The sequence below is a fragment of the Tinamus guttatus genome, unplaced genomic scaffold (genome assembly GCF_059628265.1).
Source record: "Tinamus guttatus ecotype Peru unplaced genomic scaffold, ASM5962826v1 Tinamus_guttatus_pri_ptg000080l, whole genome shotgun sequence".
In the NCBI taxonomy this organism is placed as follows: Eukaryota; Metazoa; Chordata; class Aves; order Tinamiformes; family Tinamidae; genus Tinamus; species Tinamus guttatus.
Window position 1 is genome coordinate 2,020,842 of NW_028288614.1, and position 21,448 is coordinate 2,042,289.

The 21,448-nt window shown below is 46.7% G+C and overlaps 3 protein-coding genes across 3 annotated transcripts; 2 read left to right on the plus strand and 1 right to left on the minus strand.

The window, feature by feature from the left end:
- Positions 1-75: 75 nt before the first annotated feature.
- On the minus strand, positions 76-7,617 carry FAM228B (family with sequence similarity 228 member B). Its single transcript, XM_088520138.1, has 9 exons — positions 7,576-7,617; positions 6,730-6,843; positions 4,854-4,973; positions 3,541-3,615; positions 3,068-3,265; positions 2,158-2,235; positions 1,702-1,789; positions 1,450-1,594; positions 76-385 (listed from the first exon to the last, which is right to left on the minus strand). The coding sequence occupies exons 1-9, from the start codon at positions 7,615-7,617 to the stop codon at positions 316-318; spliced, it is 930 nt and encodes a 309-aa protein (XP_088376264.1). The 3' UTR covers positions 76-315.
- A 1,219-nt stretch (positions 7,618-8,836) lies between these two features.
- TP53I3 (tumor protein p53 inducible protein 3) lies at positions 8,837-17,127 on the plus strand. Its single transcript, XM_010221851.2, has 8 exons — positions 8,837-8,953; positions 9,666-9,803; positions 10,466-10,571; positions 13,861-14,003; positions 14,553-14,820; positions 15,641-15,853; positions 16,012-16,208; positions 16,939-17,127. Exons 1-8 carry the CDS (start codon positions 8,837-8,839, stop codon positions 17,125-17,127), a joined length of 1,371 nt encoding a protein of 456 aa, XP_010220153.2.
- Positions 17,128-17,834: 707 nt separating this feature from the next.
- On the plus strand, positions 17,835-21,225 carry SF3B6 (splicing factor 3b subunit 6). Its single transcript, XM_088520128.1, has 4 exons — positions 17,835-17,906; positions 18,033-18,151; positions 20,219-20,357; positions 20,864-21,225. Exons 1-4 carry the CDS (start codon positions 17,877-17,879, stop codon positions 20,951-20,953), a joined length of 378 nt encoding a protein of 125 aa, XP_088376254.1. The 5' UTR covers positions 17,835-17,876; the 3' UTR covers positions 20,954-21,225.
- The last annotated feature ends 223 nt before the right edge of the window (positions 21,226-21,448 follow it).

Here is a 21,448-nt window from a genome sequence, read left to right on the forward strand (position 1 = left end):
AGTGGCTTAGAATTTCTCATTAGTTCTGTCTCTTTTAATACAAAGACACCCATTAGCTTATAATAAACTAGAGAACTTCTGCAATGTCTTCCTAGGGCCGAGCTTAAATTAAGTTTCCTAAACTATTATTTTGGATCCACACAAAGAGCTGGAAATAAAAGGAGCAACATCTCCTACATTTCTTTGGCTATTGTGTAAAAAAATACTTCAGAATCACATGTTTAAGGGGCTAGGTTTATTGCAGACTACCAGACTGACTGGTCTGTTACCACTTGCTTTGGCAGAAGCTCTAACACATATTTCAACGGTACCTTCTCACTGATGGCTGCGTGAGGACAGGTGGCCCGAGCTCCTGCTGTCTTTGGGGGGCTCAACAACCTTGCGCCTTTAAGCAGAAATAAAAACTATTACTAGTGCATTCAGCACTGTGATTGCAGCCCAGCACAACTGCCTGCATTAGCTTTTTCCCCACTGAGTCACTCCAGGGAACATGTTTTTGTGACCAGTTTTCTTCCCAAAACCTGCCATTACCTGTAACAGCTTTAAATAATACACAGCTTTGAAGCCTGGGGCCAATAACAGTCATTAAAACAATTATCGTATGAGAAAAGTGCAGGGGGGGGAAGCACGGAAAGCAGGAATAGAGTGGGCAAGATCAGGCTCTCAGTTCAGCTTTGATGCTCTTGTCGCTGGGGAAGAGGAGTTCCCCTAAATGTTGTGTATGGAGAAGCAGAACCAGGCAGCTTTTGGCAGGGCTGGATAAGAGCCCTGGGACTTTCAAAACAAAACAGAACCTGCCTTTCCAGCCCAAAGGCTTCTAGGCCTGTGGGGCCGGCCAGCTGGTGCTCTCTGCTGTTCCCAGCTCGGGAGCAGAGCAGCAGTTGCCATCACTGTGCCAGTTCAGTGCTTGCAGAGTCACAAGAGCCCAGAACTCACTGCAGCTGCTCAACACCCTTCACCTGCAACTAGGACACTGAAAGGACCCCAGCTGAGCATTCTGCTTCAGCCCACAGGCAGACCCAGAAATCATCATTTCTTATTTTATCTTCTGCCATATCCTTTTAGTGTTAGTGACTGCTACTGTGTTCTGAATCTAAGTACCCTCTAGCCAAGAAGAACCTGGTATGAACTTGAGTTCTGGGTATGGCTTTCTGGGGTGCTGTTTAGCAACCTGAGGACAAGCAGCTCCTTTACACGAACAGCAAGAAACTTTTCACCAAGTGCTGCTTTACTGCAAGGCTCAGCTTAGCCACCAAGCTCGACTTTTACCACATCCTGCTTTTCACTCCATACCTGAAGGTTTTCCCTTCCCCAACACTCCTTTCTTGGGTGAAAAGCCGCAGTCACCGTGAAATTTTGGCACTTTTAGCACTTCTACTACGCAGCCAAGCACAGAGCTTGTGTGCTGCAGCTCCTGGGCAGCCTCTCCCTAAGCACACTGGCTTTTACCGCTTCCTTTGGTGGACCTCACTGGCGATGTAGGCCTGGAGGATCTTCAGCCACCTGGTTGCATCCACGTGTTGGCGGCTTAAGGGAAGCAGCGGCAGTTCTGCTCTGCGGAGGTCACTCAGGTCTCTGGATGAACAGCGCCTTCCTGAGAGGAAAATAATAGCTGCACAGAGTGAGCAACTACTGTCACAAGCAAGGATGGCCCTCGCTATGAAGTGCTTCCAAAAAAAGCATTCCTGATGATCTTGATACCTGTTTCACACTGCTTGATGATGCCTTTCTCAGTAAGGTTTCTCTGCATGTCTTTTAACAGCGGATCCTGTAAAGCTGGTATTGAAACCTGTGACAGAGAGAATTACTGCCTGCTACATAAGCACTTTGTCAGGCAGCCAACCCTCCTTAGACAGGAGGCTTCCCACAAGACCCCACCGAATGTGAGCTCAGGAAAACAAACCTGCTCCCACTGCCTCCTGTGCCTTCCAGCCTGTGTTTACTCTCCAAACCCTACTCCCAGAGACACCCGTTTTCAAACACTCCTGCAGAAGGAGCTGGGATCCATATTTGCTCAGCCAGTAAAACTAGGACGTGCTGTTTTATACCAGCCCCAGAGCAGCAAGTCAGTAGCAAAATGTTACCTCCTCTTTAACCATTAAACTTCATGCAGGTCAAAGGGTGATTCTAAAATCCACAACATAAATAACCACCCACCTTCCAGCAGTCCGTACACGTCTTCAGGAAAAGGGGATCGTACTCTGAAGGGTCGTAAGTATCCAAAGCCACGTAGCCCTGCAAGAGAAGCAGGGAGCAGGTCGCAAACTCCAGCTTTCACTGCTCCTGTCAAGACCCCAAAAGCCCCAGGTCAAACAGGCTGTCAAAAAGCTGAACATGCTGAGGAATTGATTACCTCCTTTTGTTTCCAAATTATACTGTAATGTTTATAGTCAATAAGACTAGACTCAATGAAATAGCATTTGACAAGGGCTGTAGAGACAAGAAAATAAAGCAGAAAACCTAAAAGAACAGAAGCCATCAGCAATGGCTACAGGGGCACACACAGTAGTTCTACTTAGTATCTCAGCTCAGTCTCATTTTTGCAAAATGTTTTCAGCTAAGATTTCTGGCTTTCCTATGGAAACAATATTCCAGAGGTCCCAGGAGCATCCAGCCTCTGGCCCTCTAAATCCTTACACAGTTATCTCTGAAGGTCTCTGGATGTGATTTTTAAGTTTAGAACTGGAAACATTATACTTCAAACAGTTAATCTAAACAGCTAAGGGAAATGGACAAAGAGGAAAAAAGGCACAAGGCCAGAGTGTCACCTTTACCAAACCCAGCCAGGCAGCACAAAATCGTTTGGCAGCAGGAAATCACCATGATTTTGGCTGACAAAACGGTGTACTTATTCTTTTTGCTCTATATATCTGATTCTGAGATGCTGCAATTTAAGTCATGGCATGTGGTGCTCAACGGCAGTCTGAATGATCAGCAAGTATTTCCTAGAGTGACTGCAATTTTTGAGAGTACAGAAACACTTGGAACTACAGAACCATGGCTTGGGTCTGCATTTACTTGTCTGCAAACCTCAGGAAATTTACAGAAATTTACCCCTTGTTGATACCTTCTTGTTACAGTAGTCTATATATAGGGAGAGTTGCTCTTCGTTTCTTTTCCGTATTTCTTCACTCGATTTGCTGTCAACTTTCTCCTCGATTTTCTGCAGCAGTGGCTCTGAAACATCCCCAAGCCATTTCTTATACAGGATCTCCTTCTTTCTCAGGCGCAAGAAATCACTGTGCTTCAAATACCTGTCCACCTCCTAAGTGAGGAATGGAAAAATAGAATCCAACCTATTGGGCAACCACATTGAAGAGTGAAGCTATCCAGCCTGACTAACCCCACCTGCTGCCAAGGTCCTGCTTCCCAGACCTTCTTTCTGCTCTTTTTTAGCCCAATTTCCCATAACTAAGCTCCAAACTCTGCCTTCTGTGGATTCTGGCATCCAGACTCTAAATTCAGTAAACTGCAGTGTAACAAAACATTTTGACATACAGGAAAGCGTGAGAAAATGAGAAAAGAGACATCACTCCTTACCCTAACAAAATAATCTTCTCTTTCCAAGATAGACTGAGCACAAGCAATGATGTCTTGACTTTCGTCATGTTCTGCCTAACAAAATATCAACAGAAAATGGGAAGCAAGAGGAGGAGTTAGAATTACCTTTGTATTCAAGATAATTACTGTGCTGTGGTTAAGGTTATGCTGTGAGCCAGAGGTAGGCAGATTGCCAGGCAATGAAATCCTTGCTGGACTTACTCTGAGCAGTTAGACACAGCAGCAGCAACATGGCAGCTGTATAAAGTTTATGCAAGTGTAAAAGGGAAATAGAGGAAAAGAGTTAGATGTAAAAGGGAAGATAATGAGAAAAACCCTTCCAAAGCAGGAAACTGCCTTGCTTCTGCCTCTGCTCACAGCTTTGCCTGCATTTTAAAACTCAAGGACCTTCACAGCGTCAGCCAAGTTCTCCAGCACTGTCCTCATCTCACCCTTTCTGAAGATTAAACTGGGGTGAAACTGTTCTCCACACCACAAACATTAGGACTGGCTTAAACATGGTTTAAGACCAGCAGCCCTTGCATTTCAGGCTAACATCAGCTTAGGTATCACTAAAAGTTCAAACTACTTTCAGTACATCTATGCTAAACATTTTCACCAATGTAAGTAGATTAATCCTACATTAACTCAGCCTTACTTGCAACCTAGAGCTAAACCAGAGGCAAGGCTGAAATCATCTGCTACACCTACTGTCCCCCTTGTGTGGCTTCCAGAGCGAACTCGAAGTCAGCTGTGCTGCCCTCTTGTGCCATTTGAGAAGAGAGCTCAGCCACAACGTGAAAGAGAGTGTGAGGGTGACAGAGCCCTGGAACTGGCTGCCCAGAGAGGCTGTGGAGTCTCCTTCTCTGGAGATCTTCCAAACCCACCTGGATGCCACCCTGTGCCACCTGCTCTAGGTGTCCCCGCTGGAGCAGAGGGGTGGGACTAGATGATCTCTAGAGGTCCCTTCCAACCTCAGCCATTCTGGGATTCTGTGAACACAGGGAAGCCCAGCCCTCTCTCGACCCCAGAGACTCACACAGACTCTGCACTGATAAAAAATGAAAAGCTTCCCTTAAGGATGATATTCTTGGAAAAAAAATTACAGAGCTAGCCAGAAGCTTGTTTAAGGCATTATATGAAACCTTTCCACACCCCAAATTGCATGGAACTCAATACGGCTACTTCAAAAGATATCTTAACAGTTTTAAAGATCTTCATTCCTCTTCCAATGACATACACACCTCAGACTTTACAGGAATTTGCACAAAATCATTTTCATTCCATCCTTGAAGATACATTCCCATTCCTACCTTCACATGATGGAAGTCCCTCTGTGTTAGCCAATCTCTGGTAGTGTTTTTCTTTCCCAAACAAGCACTGCAGCCAAAAGCATTTGCTGTGCTGCTCTTCACTGGTGCTGAGGAGAATCTCTGAACAGATTTTAAAAAGGAAAAGGTCCATATTAAAAGTCAACCTGCTTTATAAAAATTGGGTTCACATCTAGGTTCTACAATCAGGTTACAAACTGGAGTATAACTGTAGATTTAACATCTCAACATCATGTTGCCCTGTAAACCTTATTATTTGTGTTCAAATAACACAGCAGTCAGGACAACAAAGCACTGTTTTAGCAGTTCTCAGAAATACTATAGGATAGGAAGAAGGGAACACTTCACCCAGATGAAACAAAAATGATGGAAATTGGATACACCAATCTAAAATAATGATTTAATGGTTTAGACACACTTCAAAAGGGATGGCCCCAGGATCTAAGCAGGATTCATGAATGAACTCGGGCACACACCGCAAAGGCAGTCCTGGAAAGCAGATAAATTTGGTGGGTCTTGAGTCAACAGTCTGGACATAGGAACTCAACTGCACCCAGATGTCCTGGGGTCTCAATTTCTGGTGTCCGGAACTGTGTTTTTTCACAGCAGAATTTACACTTGATGGCAAGTAGAGCAATCCACCTGCCAAAGATTTTGCTGATCATCTTCTGTCACACACCTTGGCCGCTCAAGCCTCAGTAACCAGTAAGTTACCCTGGGCTATGCATACTAAATGTTGTTGGACTAGCCTCGGAGAAGCATTAAAACATTCCAAAACACAAAACCACCACATAAACACTTATATATATATATATATATATATATATATATGGTTTTCTTACAATTCCAGCCAAACAACATAACAAATCTCCAAAGAAATTCTAATTGCTGTCAACTAATAACGACAATATCTTTTCTATTACAGTATATTACACTGAAGGAGATGAAATGTCAGGTTTTCAGTTGGATTGTAACTCCCCTAGCAAATGTCTTTTTTGAGCTCCATGTTAAATGCATAGCAGATTCCGTTTCAAAGAACAGAGTGGTTCACAAATTATTCCAGAATGCTTGTCATCTCTGAAAACATTTCAAGACTTATGAGATTCCACCTCCTGACTTTTACTTCTTTCTTTTGTGCCCTTTGCAGTTATATAAAAGTTCCTTTTCAATAATTACTGCATTCCACCATAGGGCTGGTTGCATTTTAGTGGTTTTTAGTTGCGTTCTAACAGATGAAGTTTATGCTAAAGCGTTAACTGTGAGATCCAGCCCGGAAATTCCATATACTCTATTTTATGTGTATCAGCATCTCTGGATTGATTTGTAACAAGGAGAAAGCAGAATCACACACGGAAAGGGTTTACAATGAGGAAACTACTATATGATTTGCTAAGCAGCTACTACCCGCTGCCATCCTCCATCTAGAAATGAGGGGTTTTGCCTGCAAATGCAGAGTATTGTGTCTGCCACAGAGGAAAGGGGGACCCGGGGGGTTCTCCATGAGGCCTCCCCAGCCCTTAAAATGATCTCTCCTTTTCCCACCCAGCCCCAAACTGCTAAGCCCCAGACTGTAAAACACATCTGATCTCAGGGTTTCTGCAATTTTTCTAAACTTGCAGGAAGTTTTCATGGCTTCTAAAAGTTTTTCTTACACTGCAATGAGTGATCAAAGGGTCTGTGCATTATATTACCTGTACTAGAAGGAACAGCAAGTGCACCCCAATCTAGCACTGAACTCATTTATGACATAAAGCAGGCAAAACATTGAGGATTGATGGACATGAAGATAGTGAAAAATGCTGGTGACCGGATGACACAAGTGCTTGTACTTTCCTATAAGCAATAAAACTCTATCTACCTGCAGAGGTGGCAAGGGCTCTTGCTTTGGACCATCTTTTGCAGATTTTCTTCCACTAGAAGTATTTAGGCTTCTGTTCTTCTGTGACAGGGATGCTGTAATTCCCTGGGCAAGCTTAGAATAAGGAAAATACACACTTCAATAGTTTTGAAGCTTGCACCCCAAAAAAGCACATGACCAGCCCCTCCATCTGTTTACAGTAAGAAATATTAAGTCTCCCTCTTAATCCATCTTGACAAAGAGAGATGGAGGTTTTCTGTGAGAACACAGTATGCTAAATCACAGTATCCTAAATCACAGTGGACTGAGATCCCACAGGGGAGAGAAAAAAATAGAGCAAATCTAGTAAATCAGCCTGCTGAAAGCATCTATCTGCTAAAGAATTCACAAGCTATAAAGTTTCTAGCAGTTTTCTTAATTTCAAAAATCAAGCTGTCGCCAAGTGTTGACTATTTTTCTATTTTACTTGGACTTTTAGTAGAAGATGGCAACTCTTCTTGATTAACCAAGGCAGGACCTACTTGTTTGAACACCCGCTGTTTTGCGGGTCTTAAAATTTGGCCACCTGTTATGATAGAAACACCATGAGCTATTTCTAAAGTCTGAATGGATAAAACAAGATTTGAACGCCAGCAGCTAAGCAGCAGCCCATGGCTTGGGGGCGGAAGACAGAACATTAAGCTAATGGATAAGGTCAGCAAATCCAGCACGAGCCCCGCTGCAGAGAGGGCAGCACCAGTAACACTAGACCGACCTCCGCCCGCCCCAGCCGGGTCCTGAGGGAGACCCAGGTCCTGCGGGGAGGTGAGATCAGGACAGGGGACCCCAAGGACGGAGGCCCCTCACCGGCTCCGGGGAGGCTCCAGGAGGGGGGCGGCAGCGCCTCATGGCGGAGCCGCCACTCCCCCTCCGCGCGGCGCGGGCAAGATGGCGCCGCCTCAGGAGGTACCTCGGCCCGCTGTGATGTGCCCCTCCGCCTGAGAAAGTAGTCCCTCCCCGCCGCCCTCATGCCCGCGGGAAAGCGGCGGGAGGAGGAGCCGGAGAAAGGGGGAACGCAGAGCGAGCCAGGGCTCCGTCTCCAGGGCGAGCACCGCCCGGCGGCCACCCCGAGCAATGACGGGGCGACGAGCAGCACGGCGGTTCGAATCCCTCCGCCGCTGCCCGGCCAGCCAAGCGTCCCTGGCTCCCATGGCGACTGGAGCCCACCCGCCCGCGCCGCGCTCTCCGCCAATCAGAAAGGGAGCGCCGCGCCGAGCGAGCCAATCAGAAGCGAGGACCGCTCTCCCCTTTGGGCGCCCAGGTGGGAAAGGGGAGCGGACAAGGGCGCCTCTCCCCAGCCTCGCAGCGGCGGCTGGGGGACTACAGCTCCCAGCATCCTTCGCGCCCGCCCCGCCGGCGAGTCCTGGTAGGGAGCGCGCGCTGCATGCTGGGAATCGTAGTTCAGGCGGATGGGACGCGGGGCGGCGCGCAGGCGCGGTCGCCATGGCAGCGGCCCGCGCCCTCCCCCGCACTGCATTTTCAGTTATTTAATTATTTAAATCCTCGTCAGCCGGCGGCTGGTGTTAATAATTATCTAGTCTGACGTCCCCGTGACAGCTGCCCCGGTGGAAGCCTCGCAGCTTCATTTGACTGTGATATTATTTTTCTATACCCTCATATATATATGAGGATCCTTTAGGATACGTAGCGGTAAGGGTGCAGGGTTTATCCAGAGTTAATCTTGTCATTAAATGCAGTAGGGTTTGCTACATTGTCACAAAATACTGAGTTCCTGAGTTTTCGGCTTTGCTTTGCTGAAGGTAGCGAGTTTTTTGTTTGTTTGTTTTCTTTTTTTCTTCCTCCCCTCCTTTTTTTTTTTTTCTAGTATTTTTACTGAGGACTGTTTCCTCACTGAGAGGAAAATAAAATACCAGAAAACAAAGAAGGAAAGAATAAGAACATAGAAATGCTTACAGTACAGAAACGCAGCTGGGCTCACAGGCTGCCTGAGGGAAGCGGCCGTTCTCCCGCTGCTCCCTCTTTCTCACAGTTTTTGTATCATCCTTTTCGTTCTAGCACGGCCTCCGCTCCCAAAGTCGCCCGGTTCCTGGGAAGCGGGACGTGGCCGATGGACGAGCTGCAGGCCCTGCTCGACGCCAGCCTGCTGGCAACGCGGCACGTGGAGAGCGCGGCCCTCGTGCGCCTGCAGGGCAGGACGGTCTGCGCCGCCACCGCCGGCTTCCGCGTGAGGAGCCCTGCGGGAGCCAGCGCCGCACGGCCGCGGCGCCCGGGTGCTCTTAGTGCAAAAAGCCACAGTCTTCACTACGTAGAGGGTCTTTAATGCGTAGCACAGCCTTTAGCAAGGCGCGCTGCGCGCCAAGGACTCGAGCAAAGTCCTCTGCTGGTGGCAACTGTCGTAGGCTCCGTTGGCTTGAAGGAATTTCCGGCCAGGAGGGATCATTGGATCATCCCAGCCGACCAACTGGGCATAAATCTGCCGTTTCAGCCACTCCGTTAAGCATAAACCAAGCCCTGGAGCTCATCAATTTCAATGTGTGACGGCCCGAAATGGGCTCCTGTGTCTGCTGCTCCGCTGGGATGTGAGGCTTTAGCCTCCTCCAAGTTACACTTCCCTAATTAAAGAATATTTGAAATTGGCATCCTTGTGGCTCTATTTATGGTACAGAGTCCTGTACCATAATTAAATGACGCAAGGAGGAATTGGACAGTAACCAGAGGCCAAGCGGAATAATTCAGCTGAGACACTGAAAAGCAGGATACAGTGCACAGTCCATCTCACTGTACGGAGGCTAGAATTCTAGCTTCAAAACCAGGCACATTTATCTTCCCTTTAAGATACCACAATTATAACCATAGCAAATCATGAAAGTGGGAGGGTGGAAATGTGTTTGTGATTGCATATGGTTGGTCCATAACGCTGCCTTTTATAAACACAGGTGCCCGAAGAGAATGTTTTAAACCTCATCTATGCCTTCTACAAGGACTTGGTGCAAGTGAGGAGGGAAGGCCTCTACTTCAAGGAGAAATACTACAAGTGTGTCCGAGCAGATGAGCATTCCCTCTATCTCCACAATGTACGTTGCCAAGAGCTGCTGCATTCCTGAGAAATGCGCTTGGGAAGAATTCCTGCTTTCTTCCCTCACCGCCTGGTTATGGGAATATCTGAACACAAGCAGAAATCCTTCATGTGTTCCTTTCTTTCTGTTGCTACCACCTTCCCAGGTGTGGAGTGAAATCAGTGCAGAGCACAGAAATTGTCAGCTATGTAACACCAATGAAACAGGAACACTGTTCAATTCAAGTTAGGCAACTCTTAAATTTGGATCCTTTTTCAGAAAATGCGGTGTTTTTCAGTGGCTTTTTTCCCCACTCATTACTACAGATCAGTGAGGTAGTTTGCCAAGCAGGGTTCATAAAACATTTGCATATTACATGCAGTACTAAGGTAAAACGTTTCAAAAATGCTGCGTAGTGATACATTAATCAATACAAGCGAGACTATGCAATATAATAAAGCATTCGATGGATTTAATAGTAAATAATATTCAAAAAACATGCACTGTCAATGTTTGTCTGCATTCTGGGCTAGGCTTTCAGAGAGTATTCTCCTGCAGGAAAACAGGTATCTTGACAAAGAAAATGCCTGGAATTAGCCAAAAATGTAAACCAGTGTGTATTATACATCCATTTTATTTTTGAACTTTGTAATTTTATGCTGATTTTCTTTGTTATTTAGCCAGATGGAGGCTTGATAGTTGTGAAGACAAACGCTTTCCTCCTGATCGCTACCTACAGAGCGGGCATGTATCCCAGCGTGTGTGTCGAAGCCGTGGAGAAACTAGGTGAGAGAAATGCAGCGTCTGCACCAGCAGCTCACGGGTTAGCTCTGCCCCTGCACACAGCTGCAGCCATTAATGTGACAAACGACAAAATCCCAGAAATCTGGGAAATTGCTGGTATGTGGCCAAGCCCTCTCCAGAGCCTCTATCCCACTGGGCGATGTGCACGTGCACCAGGGTCTCTACATGTATAAATATGTTGCAGAACTCTCTTTCCTTGGACATTTCCTTGGAAATGTGGCACATTTCCTGGGACAAGGTTACTTCCCCTCAACCAAATGGTGCCTTGGTGCCCTGTAATAACACAAATAAAATCAACACAGTGTTTTAAAGATGCTGTCTCAGAGCATCAGCTTTGATACTTATTCACAGTCTATTCAGAAACACTTGAGCTCTTTAAGGGTTTTAAACTTTCCCTACAGCTTGTTTCCATCTAGGGCATGGTTAAAGAGCGTTACTAAATGTAAAAGCTGGGCCTTGTATTTTAAGTTGATTTCAGAGTGGATCTATTGGAGCATTTCCTAACGGTGCTGCTGTGTTAATGAGCACCGTGTCAGTCTAGCTGACTCTGGAGCCATGTCCAAATTCAGATTAGTTTCCCTGCTGCCATGGAAGGAAGGCAGAAAGTTTGGAGGCCACAAAAAATGTCAACACTTGCAAGATCCTCTGACAACTGGCACACAAGTCATTTGGTCTTGCAAATAGTCACAGTGTCTGTAGTGGCTGTTCTTGAATGAAGTTGCTGTTCTGAAGTTTCTGATGTTCTCTTTTCAGGGTCAGATTTTTAGAGGTTTAGGTAATGTCCATTTTTCTGGAGTTTATTCTTGCTGTTCTGAGTGATTTCTTTGTGCAGAGAAAATAAAATAGCAGTGACTTTTCTTTGCATGTTATGGGAAGTTTCTGCCAATGATTTACGCTTAAAGTGCTCAGTAGTTTACTCTGTAGAATAGAAAAAAAACCTCATGTGTGTAGATAATAATATTTTTAATGTTCATCTCGAAATGCTGCTGTCTGTTCAGTTACATCATGATCTGCAATGGATTTGAACTTGAAAAATGCATCTCCATTGACAGCAAAGGTGTTTGATTTCTGTAATTCTCGATTCCCTTTTTTTAATTTTGTTTTTGTAGCGGACTACTTCAGAGAGAAGGGGAGCTGAATCAGCAGAAAACTTCATCAAACTCGTAAGGACAGTGCGCTGGAAAATCCAACACAGAAGTTTGAAGTATTATTAAATTCAAGAAGGAAACTTGTGTTTTACAACATCCCGAGTGCTGAGGGAAGCCTTTAGTCAGGGACAATCAGCCAAAATCCCACTTTTTTTATTTCCTCCTTGGGGTCTGAGGTTCTTTTTTTTCTGGTTTTTTTTTTTTTGCTATTTTTTTTCAATAGCAAGTAAAGAACAACTTTGAATAGCACCTGCTTATAAGAGGACTACCCTGAAAGTAAGTTTCTTAATAGAATTGGGAGTGATGTCCTCAAGACATTTGGTTTAACATGCTTATTTTTTCGTATGTTGTTTTTTTAACCTATTTCCAGATCAGAAAACTAAGAATTTGCCTCAGCTGAGACAGTTGTAGCCTTTCTCTCAGCTGTGCCCAGCCCCACATATTCAGGGAACTGAGGAAAATGGTTATATTAGCAAATTTTCAGTGCCCTGTGTACCTTGGAATGTTACAAATAAAACACATTTTAACATACTGATCTGCATTGTCATCAACTGCTCTACAAAGCTTGAAAACTGGTGAATTGCAGAGTTTTCTCTTCCCTCTTCTAAGGAGAAAAAGGATAAGGAGGAGGAGGGACAATGTTGTTACCAGGATTTAATGAGTCTTTTCTAAGCGTTGGACCATAAGGAATCCACGTGGGAGTGATCCCTGGTTCTGTAGGAGGTAAAATAGAGGTTCTGGTTGTACCAGGTGAAGAGCAGGCCCCATGATCATGTCCTCTGCAGAAACTAGTGAGGTACCAGCTCTTGGAGCCCTATGACAACAAATTTTTAGCTCCTTGATTTTAAAATGAGTTTGGTTTCAAGTAAAAGTTTAAAAACCTGAATAAAAAAAAGTCAAAATCAAGAGGGCAAAGCAGCAGTTGAACACTTGCTTAGGAGCATACAAAGAGCAGGAAAAACAGTAAAAGCACCAGACCCAACTTCCCTGCTTCCCGCGGGGGGAGCGTTAAACCTTCACCTCCTGTTCAAAGGGAAAAGGAGATTCCTGCCTCCATCGGGGGAATAAGCAGGTCTGTAGGGAGAAGTAAGGGTGAAACGAGCCAGTATTTCTGACTCTGTTTGTGGGTTTTACTCCGACGTAAAGCACAGTGTCCTCCTTCCCACCCCCTCGGCTGGGTTGGGAATAGCTGATTCAAGGGGCTGAGCTTGGAGAAGGGGAAACGGGAGCAAACTCTGCTCCCAAGGACGGGTTGGGGTTCGTCCCACAGAGAGGAAGTATTCCTTTCTTTCCAGCAAAAAGGTGAGCCGGAAATAGTAGACAAGACTCAAATATTTGCTTTAAGTTGTTGTTTTGGGCCTCTGCTAAGATATCGGATGACCTGAAATGGTTGCACTGAGGGGAATTTTTTTTTTGAAAAGTGCTGACTGAAATCAATCTCTATTTTCAAACAGTTTTCCTATCACTGCCCATCTCTGGAATTTAAGGGGTGCAGCAAAAACAGGAGTGAGCAACATTTGCTATTCCTGTATTTGAAAGCAACACAGCCTTGCTATCTTGCTCATTTTTCTTACACTTTTGTGGCTCAGCCTCTAGCAGCAAATAAGAGCATTGATAAAAACATGGCCTTTAGCGAAGAGACTATGGGGTAGATGTAAGACCCTAAAACACTCATTTTGCCTATGTGTTTTAATTTATTTAATTTGGAAAAGAGCCTAGAAGCACTTGTTATGCGAGGGTAGCCAAAGGGCTCTTGTCGCAGCAGAGCTGGCTTCCCATTCCACTTCTGTGCTAAAATAGGCAAATTTGGTGGTATTAGATTAAATGCTGTAGCTGGAAACAAATAAACAGTTGTCCGAAAGAAAAGCCTTTCTTTACTTTAAATTTTATCGCTGGTGGCAATTGCTTTTTCACCATAAAATAGCCACACAGCACCACCCCGTGGGGGCTGACGTTCCCAAGGTTTCCACGTTGGTCTAGTATTTAGTCTTAATAGCGATCATTTAAGCACAAACTTTTCTTGTGCGGGTAGCATAATCCAAGGAATTTCCCATATTATCTGTGTAAAAGTGTGTCTGCCTTCCTGCTGCCTTTATTTAGTTTTTAATTTTTATTTTTTGTAGAGAACATGTTGGCTGTGCATTTCGATTGCCCGGGAGGCCCAGAGAACCTCTATGTGAAGGAAGTGCCGAAGCCACATCCAGGAGAAGGGGAAGTGCTCGTGAAGGTCGCTGCCAGCGCGCTCAATAGGGCTGATTTACTCCAGGTTTGTCACATTAAGTGGCTTTACGTGCCTGAAAATGACCTCAGATTTGCAAGTCCCCACCTGAAATGTTGACAAGAGACCGGGTGAGATGTAAAATGGGAGCCTCGGTCTGCCTGGATGCTCAGAAAGCTCCTCGGGCGTTAGAGATCACAGAATCCCAGAATGGCTGAGGTTGGCAGGGACCTCTAGAGACCATCTAGTCCAACCCCCCTGCTCCAGCAGGGACACCCAGAGCACGTGGTACAGGGTGACATCCAGGTGGGTTTAGGAGATCTCCAGAGAAGGAGACTCCACAACCTCTCTGGGCAGCCTGTGCCAGGGCTCTGTCACCCTCACAGGAAAGAAGTTCTTCCTCATATGGAGGTGGAACTTCCTGGTTTTACTTTATACTCAAACACAGAAATGTTCCCTTGGCTAAGTCCAACATGGTAAACAGAATCCCAGAACATCACAGTCTGTCCCACTCTTGTCCGAGCTGCTCCATTTTGAGCTGAAAGGCTCCAGAGGGGCCCCTAACACCTCCCTGTCTCTCGCTGTGTTTCGTTTTAGAGGAGGGGGAAATACCCTCCGCCCAAAGGAGCCAGTGAGATTTTGGGCTTGGAAGCGGCTGGGACGGTGGCCGGGTTCGGCGGCGGCTGCAAGGGCCGCTGGCAGGTGGGTGACACCGTGATGGCCCTGCTCTCCGGCGGCGGCTACGCGCAGTACGTCACCGTCCCCGAGGGCCACCTCATGCCCGTGCCAGCCGACATGACGTTCGCTCAGGCCGCGGCCATTCCCGAAGCCTGGCTAACCGCCTTCCAGCTGCTGCATTTTGTAGGTTTGTATTTTGTACATGCAAATCCATCCCACTGAAACAGCTGGTCTTCATTTCCTTGATTAAACACTCTGTTTTGGGTTATTTTTTTTTTTTGGCATGCCACAGACCCCAATTCTGCAACGCCAGCCACAGATTGTGTTTTCACAGGGAGGAAAATGGAAGGAGATGGACATCTCTTTGCATCTATGTTTCTTGGCTTGAATCACAATTTCCACTTCGCCTAAACCCTGAAATAAGTGACATGGTCTCCAAACTACTGGAAAATCCTATTACAGAATCCCAGAATGGTTGAGGTTGGCAGGGACCTCTAGAGATCATCTAGTCCAAGCCCCCAGCCTCCAGCAGGGACACCCAGAGCACGTGGCACAGGGTGGCATCCAGGCGGGTTTGGAAGATCTCCAGAGAAGGAGACTCCACAACCTCTCTGGGCATCCTGTTCCAGGGCCCTGTCACCCTCACAGGAAAGAAGTTCTTCCTCACATGGAGATGGAACTTCCTGTGTTTTAACCTGTACCCATTACCCCTTGTCCTGCCACAGGCCACCACTGAAAAGAGTTTGGCCCCATCCTCCCTACATTCTCCCCTCAGGTACTTGTACATATTGATCAAATTCCCTCTCATTTTTATTTTCTCCAGACTAAACGGGCCCAGCTCACTTAGTCTTTCCTCATACGATAGATGCTTCAGTCCCTTAATCATCTTTGTTGCTCTACACTGGTCAAGGACATCTCTTTCAGCTTGCTCTTCATTTTTGTGCCCCTTGATCACATTTTAGTCCCAGGGTGATGCCAAATTTTAATCAGCTCCCTGTCTTAATCAGTTAAGATACAGGAAGGTGAGACCGTGCTGATCCACGCCGGCGCCAGCGGAGTTGGAGTAGCGGCCATTCAGCTGGTCCGACTGGCCAAGGCCATTCCCATTGTAACAGCTGGAACACAGGAGAAACTGGAAGCGACGGCAAACCTTGGAGCGGCTGCGGGCTTCAACTACAAGACAGAAGATTTCAGTGAAAAGGTCTTGGCTTTCACCCAAGGTAAGATCCTCCAAGAGGAAGACGTTGAGGAACAGGCTGGGCCTCCTAAGGCAACAACTCAGTTTCAACCAGGAGGTTCAATCGTCTTTTCAAAGACACTAATTTTGCAGAACTTGTGCTCACCCTACATTTTCTAAACTCTTTTGTTTCCACCCGAGGTTCTGGAGTAGATATTATCTTAGATTGTGTTGCTGCCTCATACTGGGAGAAGAATCTCAACTGTCTGAAGACTGATGGCCGCTGGATCCTATACGGACTGCTGAGCGGCGGGGAAGTGCACGGAGATTTCTTGGCAAGGTTGTTTGCCAAAAGAGGGAGCATCCACACAAGTCAGCTAAGATCCCGAGAAAAAGAGGCAAGTGATGACTATCAACAGCGTATATAATATAGAACAGTTTGGTCTTAAACTCTCTCATAGTTTTGAGAGTTGTGTTCTCATATCTGTGCTAAAGTAGAAAAAGCAACACCTTGAGCTATTACTACCTGTCAGGGAAAGCACTGCAAAATTAAGTTATATTTTCCCTTTTCTTTCTACTTTCTACCCATTTATAACTGCTAAATTCAAGGGAATTAGATACAGAATTGCATATATGTATTTCTTAAGTACTGTCCTTGATAGATTAGTCCTAAAAGAAACAAATTTTAAAAGATCAGACTGCTTCAAGTCGGGGCCAGGGAGAGAAGAACCCCTATGAAATGGCTTGCAGCCACATTCGTGTGAGTAGAGCCCAGGCCCATTTGGAAGCCCAGAAAGTATAAACTAAAAAGACTTTATTTGGAAACCACCCCCGATATCACACCAAGAGGTGCCCTAGGCTGGATTTTGCCCTTGAGATCATCTGTAATTGTCTCAAGAGCTTTATAGGAGTTTCAAATATGTCTAACCCGAGAGAACCTCATCCCATGACACTGCAATTCATCTAAGGGGTTTCTTCTTTGCAGTTTAGTGTTTCTGTGTCTGAAACATGGTCAGAAAGTCAAGAGTTTCTCTGAGAAATGGGCCTGTATGGGGTGCCCTGCACAGGGACACCTCAGGGCACGAAAGGCCTGGGAATAACGGTGGAAACTCTGTTTTTTTCTGGCAGTACAAGGAGCGGCTGGTTGGGGCCTTCACGAGGACCGTGCTGCCTCATCTCTGCACGGGCGCCAGCCCTCGCCTGCGGCCACTGGTGCACAGCATCTACCCCCTGCACCGCATCGCCGAGGCACACGCGGCCATGGAAGAAAACAGGAACACTGGCAAAATCGTTGTGGAGATGCCACCTGCGCCCTAAGGAGAGGCGCAGTGTGGCAGCCGTGACCAGGCAGGGTGGCTGGCGGCGTTTGGGGAAGGGGGAGCTGTCATCCCTGCTGTGCGGAAGGAGCCTGGCAGCAAGCCACAGCTCTAATAAAAGGGTATGAGCAGCTGCCTTGGCCTCCCGGAGGCAGGAGCGTGACCCAGGCAAGCTCTGTGGCGAGGCCAGCACGCCCGGCCCCAGATTTGGGCTCATTTGCGGGGTTTTTTCCCCTCTTGGGTTTTTCCTCGGGGACGGTTGGTGGCTCCCGCCTCAGGCGACGGAGAAGGGGCGGGGCTGGGGGCGGGGCGAGAGCGGGTGACGCATGTCTGGGGCGGGGCGAGAGGGCGCGCTGTTTGGGGGCGGGACGAGAGGGCGTGACGCGTGTCTGGGGGCGGGGCGCTGCGTGGGGAGGTGGAGAAGGGGCGGGGCGAGTCAGGAGGGGCGGGGCAATCCCTGGCGGGCGGGGCGATCGCTGACGGGGCGGGGCCCGGAGACTGCGGGCGGGGCTAGGTCGCTCCGAAGGGGCGGGGTGTGTTTGAGGGGCGCGGTCGCGCACGGCGCGCGCGTCACGTGACCTCTCCCACCCGCCGGCGCCCTATCGCCGGGCGTGACGTCATTCCCCGCGCGCCGCCGTGGGGCAGGCCGGGATTGTTTTCGCTTCCGCCGCTGCCTCCGCCGCCGCTTTCGTTGCCGTCTCAAGGCTCCGTCGCTTCCCCGCAGGCCTCGGCCCCCCGCGCACCGCCGTCATGGCGATGCAGGCGGCCAAACGCGCCAACGTGAGTGAGCCGCGAGCCGCCCGCCCCGCTCCCCGCCCCGGCCTCCCGCCCCCGCCGCTTGCCCTGGCCGCCCATCCCGACCGCCCATCCCGACCCCCGCGGCCCTAACGCGCTGTCTCTCCGCAGATCCGGCTGCCCCCCGAGGTCAACCGGATCCTCTACATCAGGAACCTGCCCTACAAGATCACGGCCGAGGAGATGTACGACATCTTCGGGAAGTACGGGCCCATCCGGCAGATCAGGGTGTAAGTGCCCGCGCGCCGGGAAAGCCGCGCTGGTGGCGCGGTGCGACGTGGCCCGTGCTGCAGCGTGCCCGGGTTGGCCTGTTCGCAGCGATTTGCAGCTGGAGGTGGAAAAGTTCAGCGCTTTATTGGGGGCCCCAGAGACCAAAGCTGTCCGTGTGGCTTTTCTGTTATGCGCTATGGTTTTAGACAAGAAAATGGCCCTTAAACAAGTGAAAAAGCTAAAGCAAGTAAAAGGTGAAAATTTGCTCCCGTAGGAACCATAGGATGAACCAGGAATCTCTTACAGCTACTAAACAACTTCATAAGGATAAGAGACTCCTGCGTAAGCACCACCTTAGCCTGCAAAGCAAAGGTAGAGGTTGAGCAGAGCCAATTTTCCTTTTCTGTTTTGTAAGTGCTAGATGCCAACCTAATTAAAAATAAATAACCATTTCTGCTGTTTCTGAAGCTGTTCCCCACGAAGTAAAATAGGAAGTATTTAGTGCTCTCAGTTATTAAGGATTTAATCTCCACGTGAGGAAGAACTTTCCTGTGAGGGTGACAGAGCCCTGGCACAGGCTGCCCAGAGAGGCTGTGGAGTCTCCTTCTCTGGAGATCTTCCAAACCCGCCTGGATGCCACCCTGTGCCACGTGCTCTGGGTGTCCCTGCTGGAGCAGGGGGGTTGGACTAGATGATCTCTAGAGGTCCCTTCCAACCTCAGCCATTCTGGGATTCTGTGAATCTGAGCTCTGATGTTCTCTGAGTTTTTTGGTTTATTTTGAGGCAGAAAGAGTTTGCTGAGGCTGCAGTTTTGGAAAAGCTGCTGAGAACGGTAGAAAGATTGGTTGGAGTGACTGATACCAGTGCACTGATACCAAACGTTTTAGTTGTTTTCACCACGCGGGACGTAAATACGGGCTCAGTTAAGCAGGCCAAGCTTTACGGTTCCAGATAGAGAGGCTTCTTTTAGTCAGAGCTGTCAAAATTGAAAAGTAGTTATTCAGTGTGTAGAACAAAGGTGTCTTAATTATATAGTTGCTTTCAGCAAACAAATAGAACAGAGAGAGAAATGAGCTCTTTATATAATACTGTTCTGGAATGTGTAGCTGATTAAGTCTTGCCTTCCATAGCAAAGAGCAACTAAAGTGATGGGGGAAGTGGCTGAAGGGACAAGGGGCTCTCACTAAGAGAACTCACATTAACTAGGAGTCAGTGTGAGTATTAGAGGGATGGTCCATCAGGTGAGATTTGCTGCAATCTGCTTTCTCAGGGAAACTCCTGGCAGCCTCTCAGCTAACTGGGTAAAACTGGGTAAAATCATTCATTTGAGCTTTTTTTTTTTTTTTTTTTTTTTAATAATTTTGATCACTTTGCTCGATTCTCAGTCTATCCTAATTCTCCTCCACAGCCCGGTGTGGGCTTGTGCCCTGTTGTCTGTCCTCAGGAGCTCTCTGCTTATAACCTACATAGTGAGTACCTGAGAGCAGTGTTCTGATAACCAGCTTTCCTGTAACTATCTTCACTTTTTGCTGAGATCTGAGTGATTTTGTCAGCTCTGCGACCTTTCCAGGGCAGTTAGGATTTTGTGCTTGGAGATGTCTCATATTCCTCAGGCAAAGGAAGCTGGTAGGTGACACTGCTACATCCCAAGCACTGCTGCACCAGTGTGGCTGGTGTGTGAGTGTCTTAAATTAACTTGTGATGTGCAAAAAGCACCATTCCTAGGACAGGTTGTGCTGCTGATCTAGGGAACTGCTGTCTAGGGAACTGATTAACCACTTAATTACTGTTAAAACAATTTGCTAATGGCAACAGTTTCCAGTGCTCTCTGTGGAGCGATGGGCTGTCCTTGGAGTACCATCCGGTGTGGGGCTGTTAATCCTGTTAGGTTTTGATGCAATTTTTGACTCTAAATTGTAGAGGAAGATCATTTTGGAAAGCAGGGCTACATTTCAGTACCTAGAAGAAATACTTAAAAATAATCTTTTTCCAAGACAGACTAGTTGATCTAACCTGTCATTGCTCAATACTAATAGAGGTGCTTTATATTTGTGTTGCTTAATATTAAACCTGACGCTGCTGTGCAGTGGGAACACTCCTGAAACGAGAGGAACAGCGTATGTTGTCTATGAAGACATCTTTGATGCCAAAAATGCTTGTGATCACCTGTCAGGATTCAACGTGTGCAACAGATACCTTGTCGTTTTGTACTATAACGCAAACAGGGTAAGCACTCTTATTTTAATTCTTTTTTATTTTTTTTTGAGATACCTGTGCACCTATTTTAACATAAACAACTTTCCTTTCAGTCTGAAAAGGCAGATGCTCAGATAATTTTTAAGAAATAAATCCAGACTGGTAGGGGAAGGGGCTGGTTAGAGATTTCACTTTTGATTGTTTGATTGATGTTCAAAAAATACATTGGGACTGAGGATATGAAAAATGTGCTTCTGGTGAGTACTTGGAGGAGGAGGTAGCGGGGACCTAAAAGCTTAACAGTTGCAACACCAAGATTTCTTGTGTGATTATGGGTGTGAGATCTTGTTTAAAAGTAGAAAATCCTCAAAGTTCTTGACACTTTTCTGGCACTGATAATATCCAGTGCACTGTGGCATTCTCCAAGGTTGAGAATTAAGCAGCACTGCTCGTAGGAAATAATGATTAGTTCATTAGGATGAAGTACAGTTCCTGGGAAATAGTATGTACTGAGATTGTTTTATTCTTAATTACAGGCATTCCAGAAGATGGATACAAAGAAGAAAGAAGAACAGCTTAAGCTTCTCAAAGAAAAATATGGAATTAATACAGACCCACCAAAATAAACTGATGTTTCCCTGGAAAAAAAAATGTTTCTTTGGGAAAAACTGATTTTAAACCTTGCTGTTGTGTTCTTGAACTAAGCATAGGGACTCTCACTCAAGTCTAAGTTTTCTTGTTTTATCGCTCTAATTGAATCTTTCTAGCAGAACCTTACAAAATGGGACCAAGTATGTTGAGTGATTCTGACCTTCTGAAATTATCACGTTTCTGTAGTTAATATGAAGAGTTAGTTCAAAGGGCCGTGCATGAACTGTCTCCATAAAGGTGAATTTCACTTGCCACTTACTAAATATGAGATGCTGCAACTAAAAAGAGTGTCTGTGACCCAGAGTGGGTGATTTTTGGTTTTATTATTTGAAAAATAATCATGGTTTGGTAATTCATTATACCTGTAGTACTGCACTGAGGTTACTGTGGCGTTCTGCTTCTGGAAGTGTTTGAAGGAGCTTAACTCTGTAGATTGATTTTCAGGCCACTTCTTACTAAAACCAGCACCC

Excerpts from the sequence above, each read along its gene's own strand:
- TP53I3 (XM_010221851.2), top strand. The coding sequence starts at position 8,837 with ATGGACGAGCTGCAGGCCCTGCTCGACGCCAGCCTGCTGGCAACGCGG. Across the intron at positions 9,804-10,465 it reads ATTCCCTCTATCTCCACAAT|CCAGATGGAGGCTTGATAGT; the intron begins GTACGTTGCCAA and ends TTTGTTATTTAG. Across the intron at positions 14,004-14,552 it reads ATAGGGCTGATTTACTCCAG|AGGAGGGGGAAATACCCTCC; the intron begins GTTTGTCACATT and ends GTTTCGTTTTAG.
- FAM228B (XM_088520138.1), bottom strand. The coding sequence starts at position 7,617 with ATGAGGCGCTGCCGCCCCCCTCCTGGAGCCTCCCCGGAGCCG. Across the intron at positions 6,844-7,575 it reads CTGGAGCCTCCCCGGAGCCG|CTTGCCCAGGGAATTACAGC; the intron begins GTGAGGGGCCTC and ends CCTTATTCTAAG. Across the intron at positions 4,974-6,729 it reads AGCCCTTGCCACCTCTGCAG|AGATTCTCCTCAGCACCAGT; the intron begins GTAGATAGAGTT and ends AAATCTGTTCAG.
- SF3B6 (XM_088520128.1), top strand. The coding sequence starts at position 17,877 with ATGGCGATGCAGGCGGCCAAACGCGCCAAC. Across the intron at positions 17,907-18,032 it reads AGGCGGCCAAACGCGCCAAC|ATCCGGCTGCCCCCCGAGGT; the intron begins GTGAGTGAGCCG and ends GTCTCTCCGCAG. Across the intron at positions 20,358-20,863 it reads TGTACTATAACGCAAACAGG|GCATTCCAGAAGATGGATAC; the intron begins GTAAGCACTCTT and ends TCTTAATTACAG.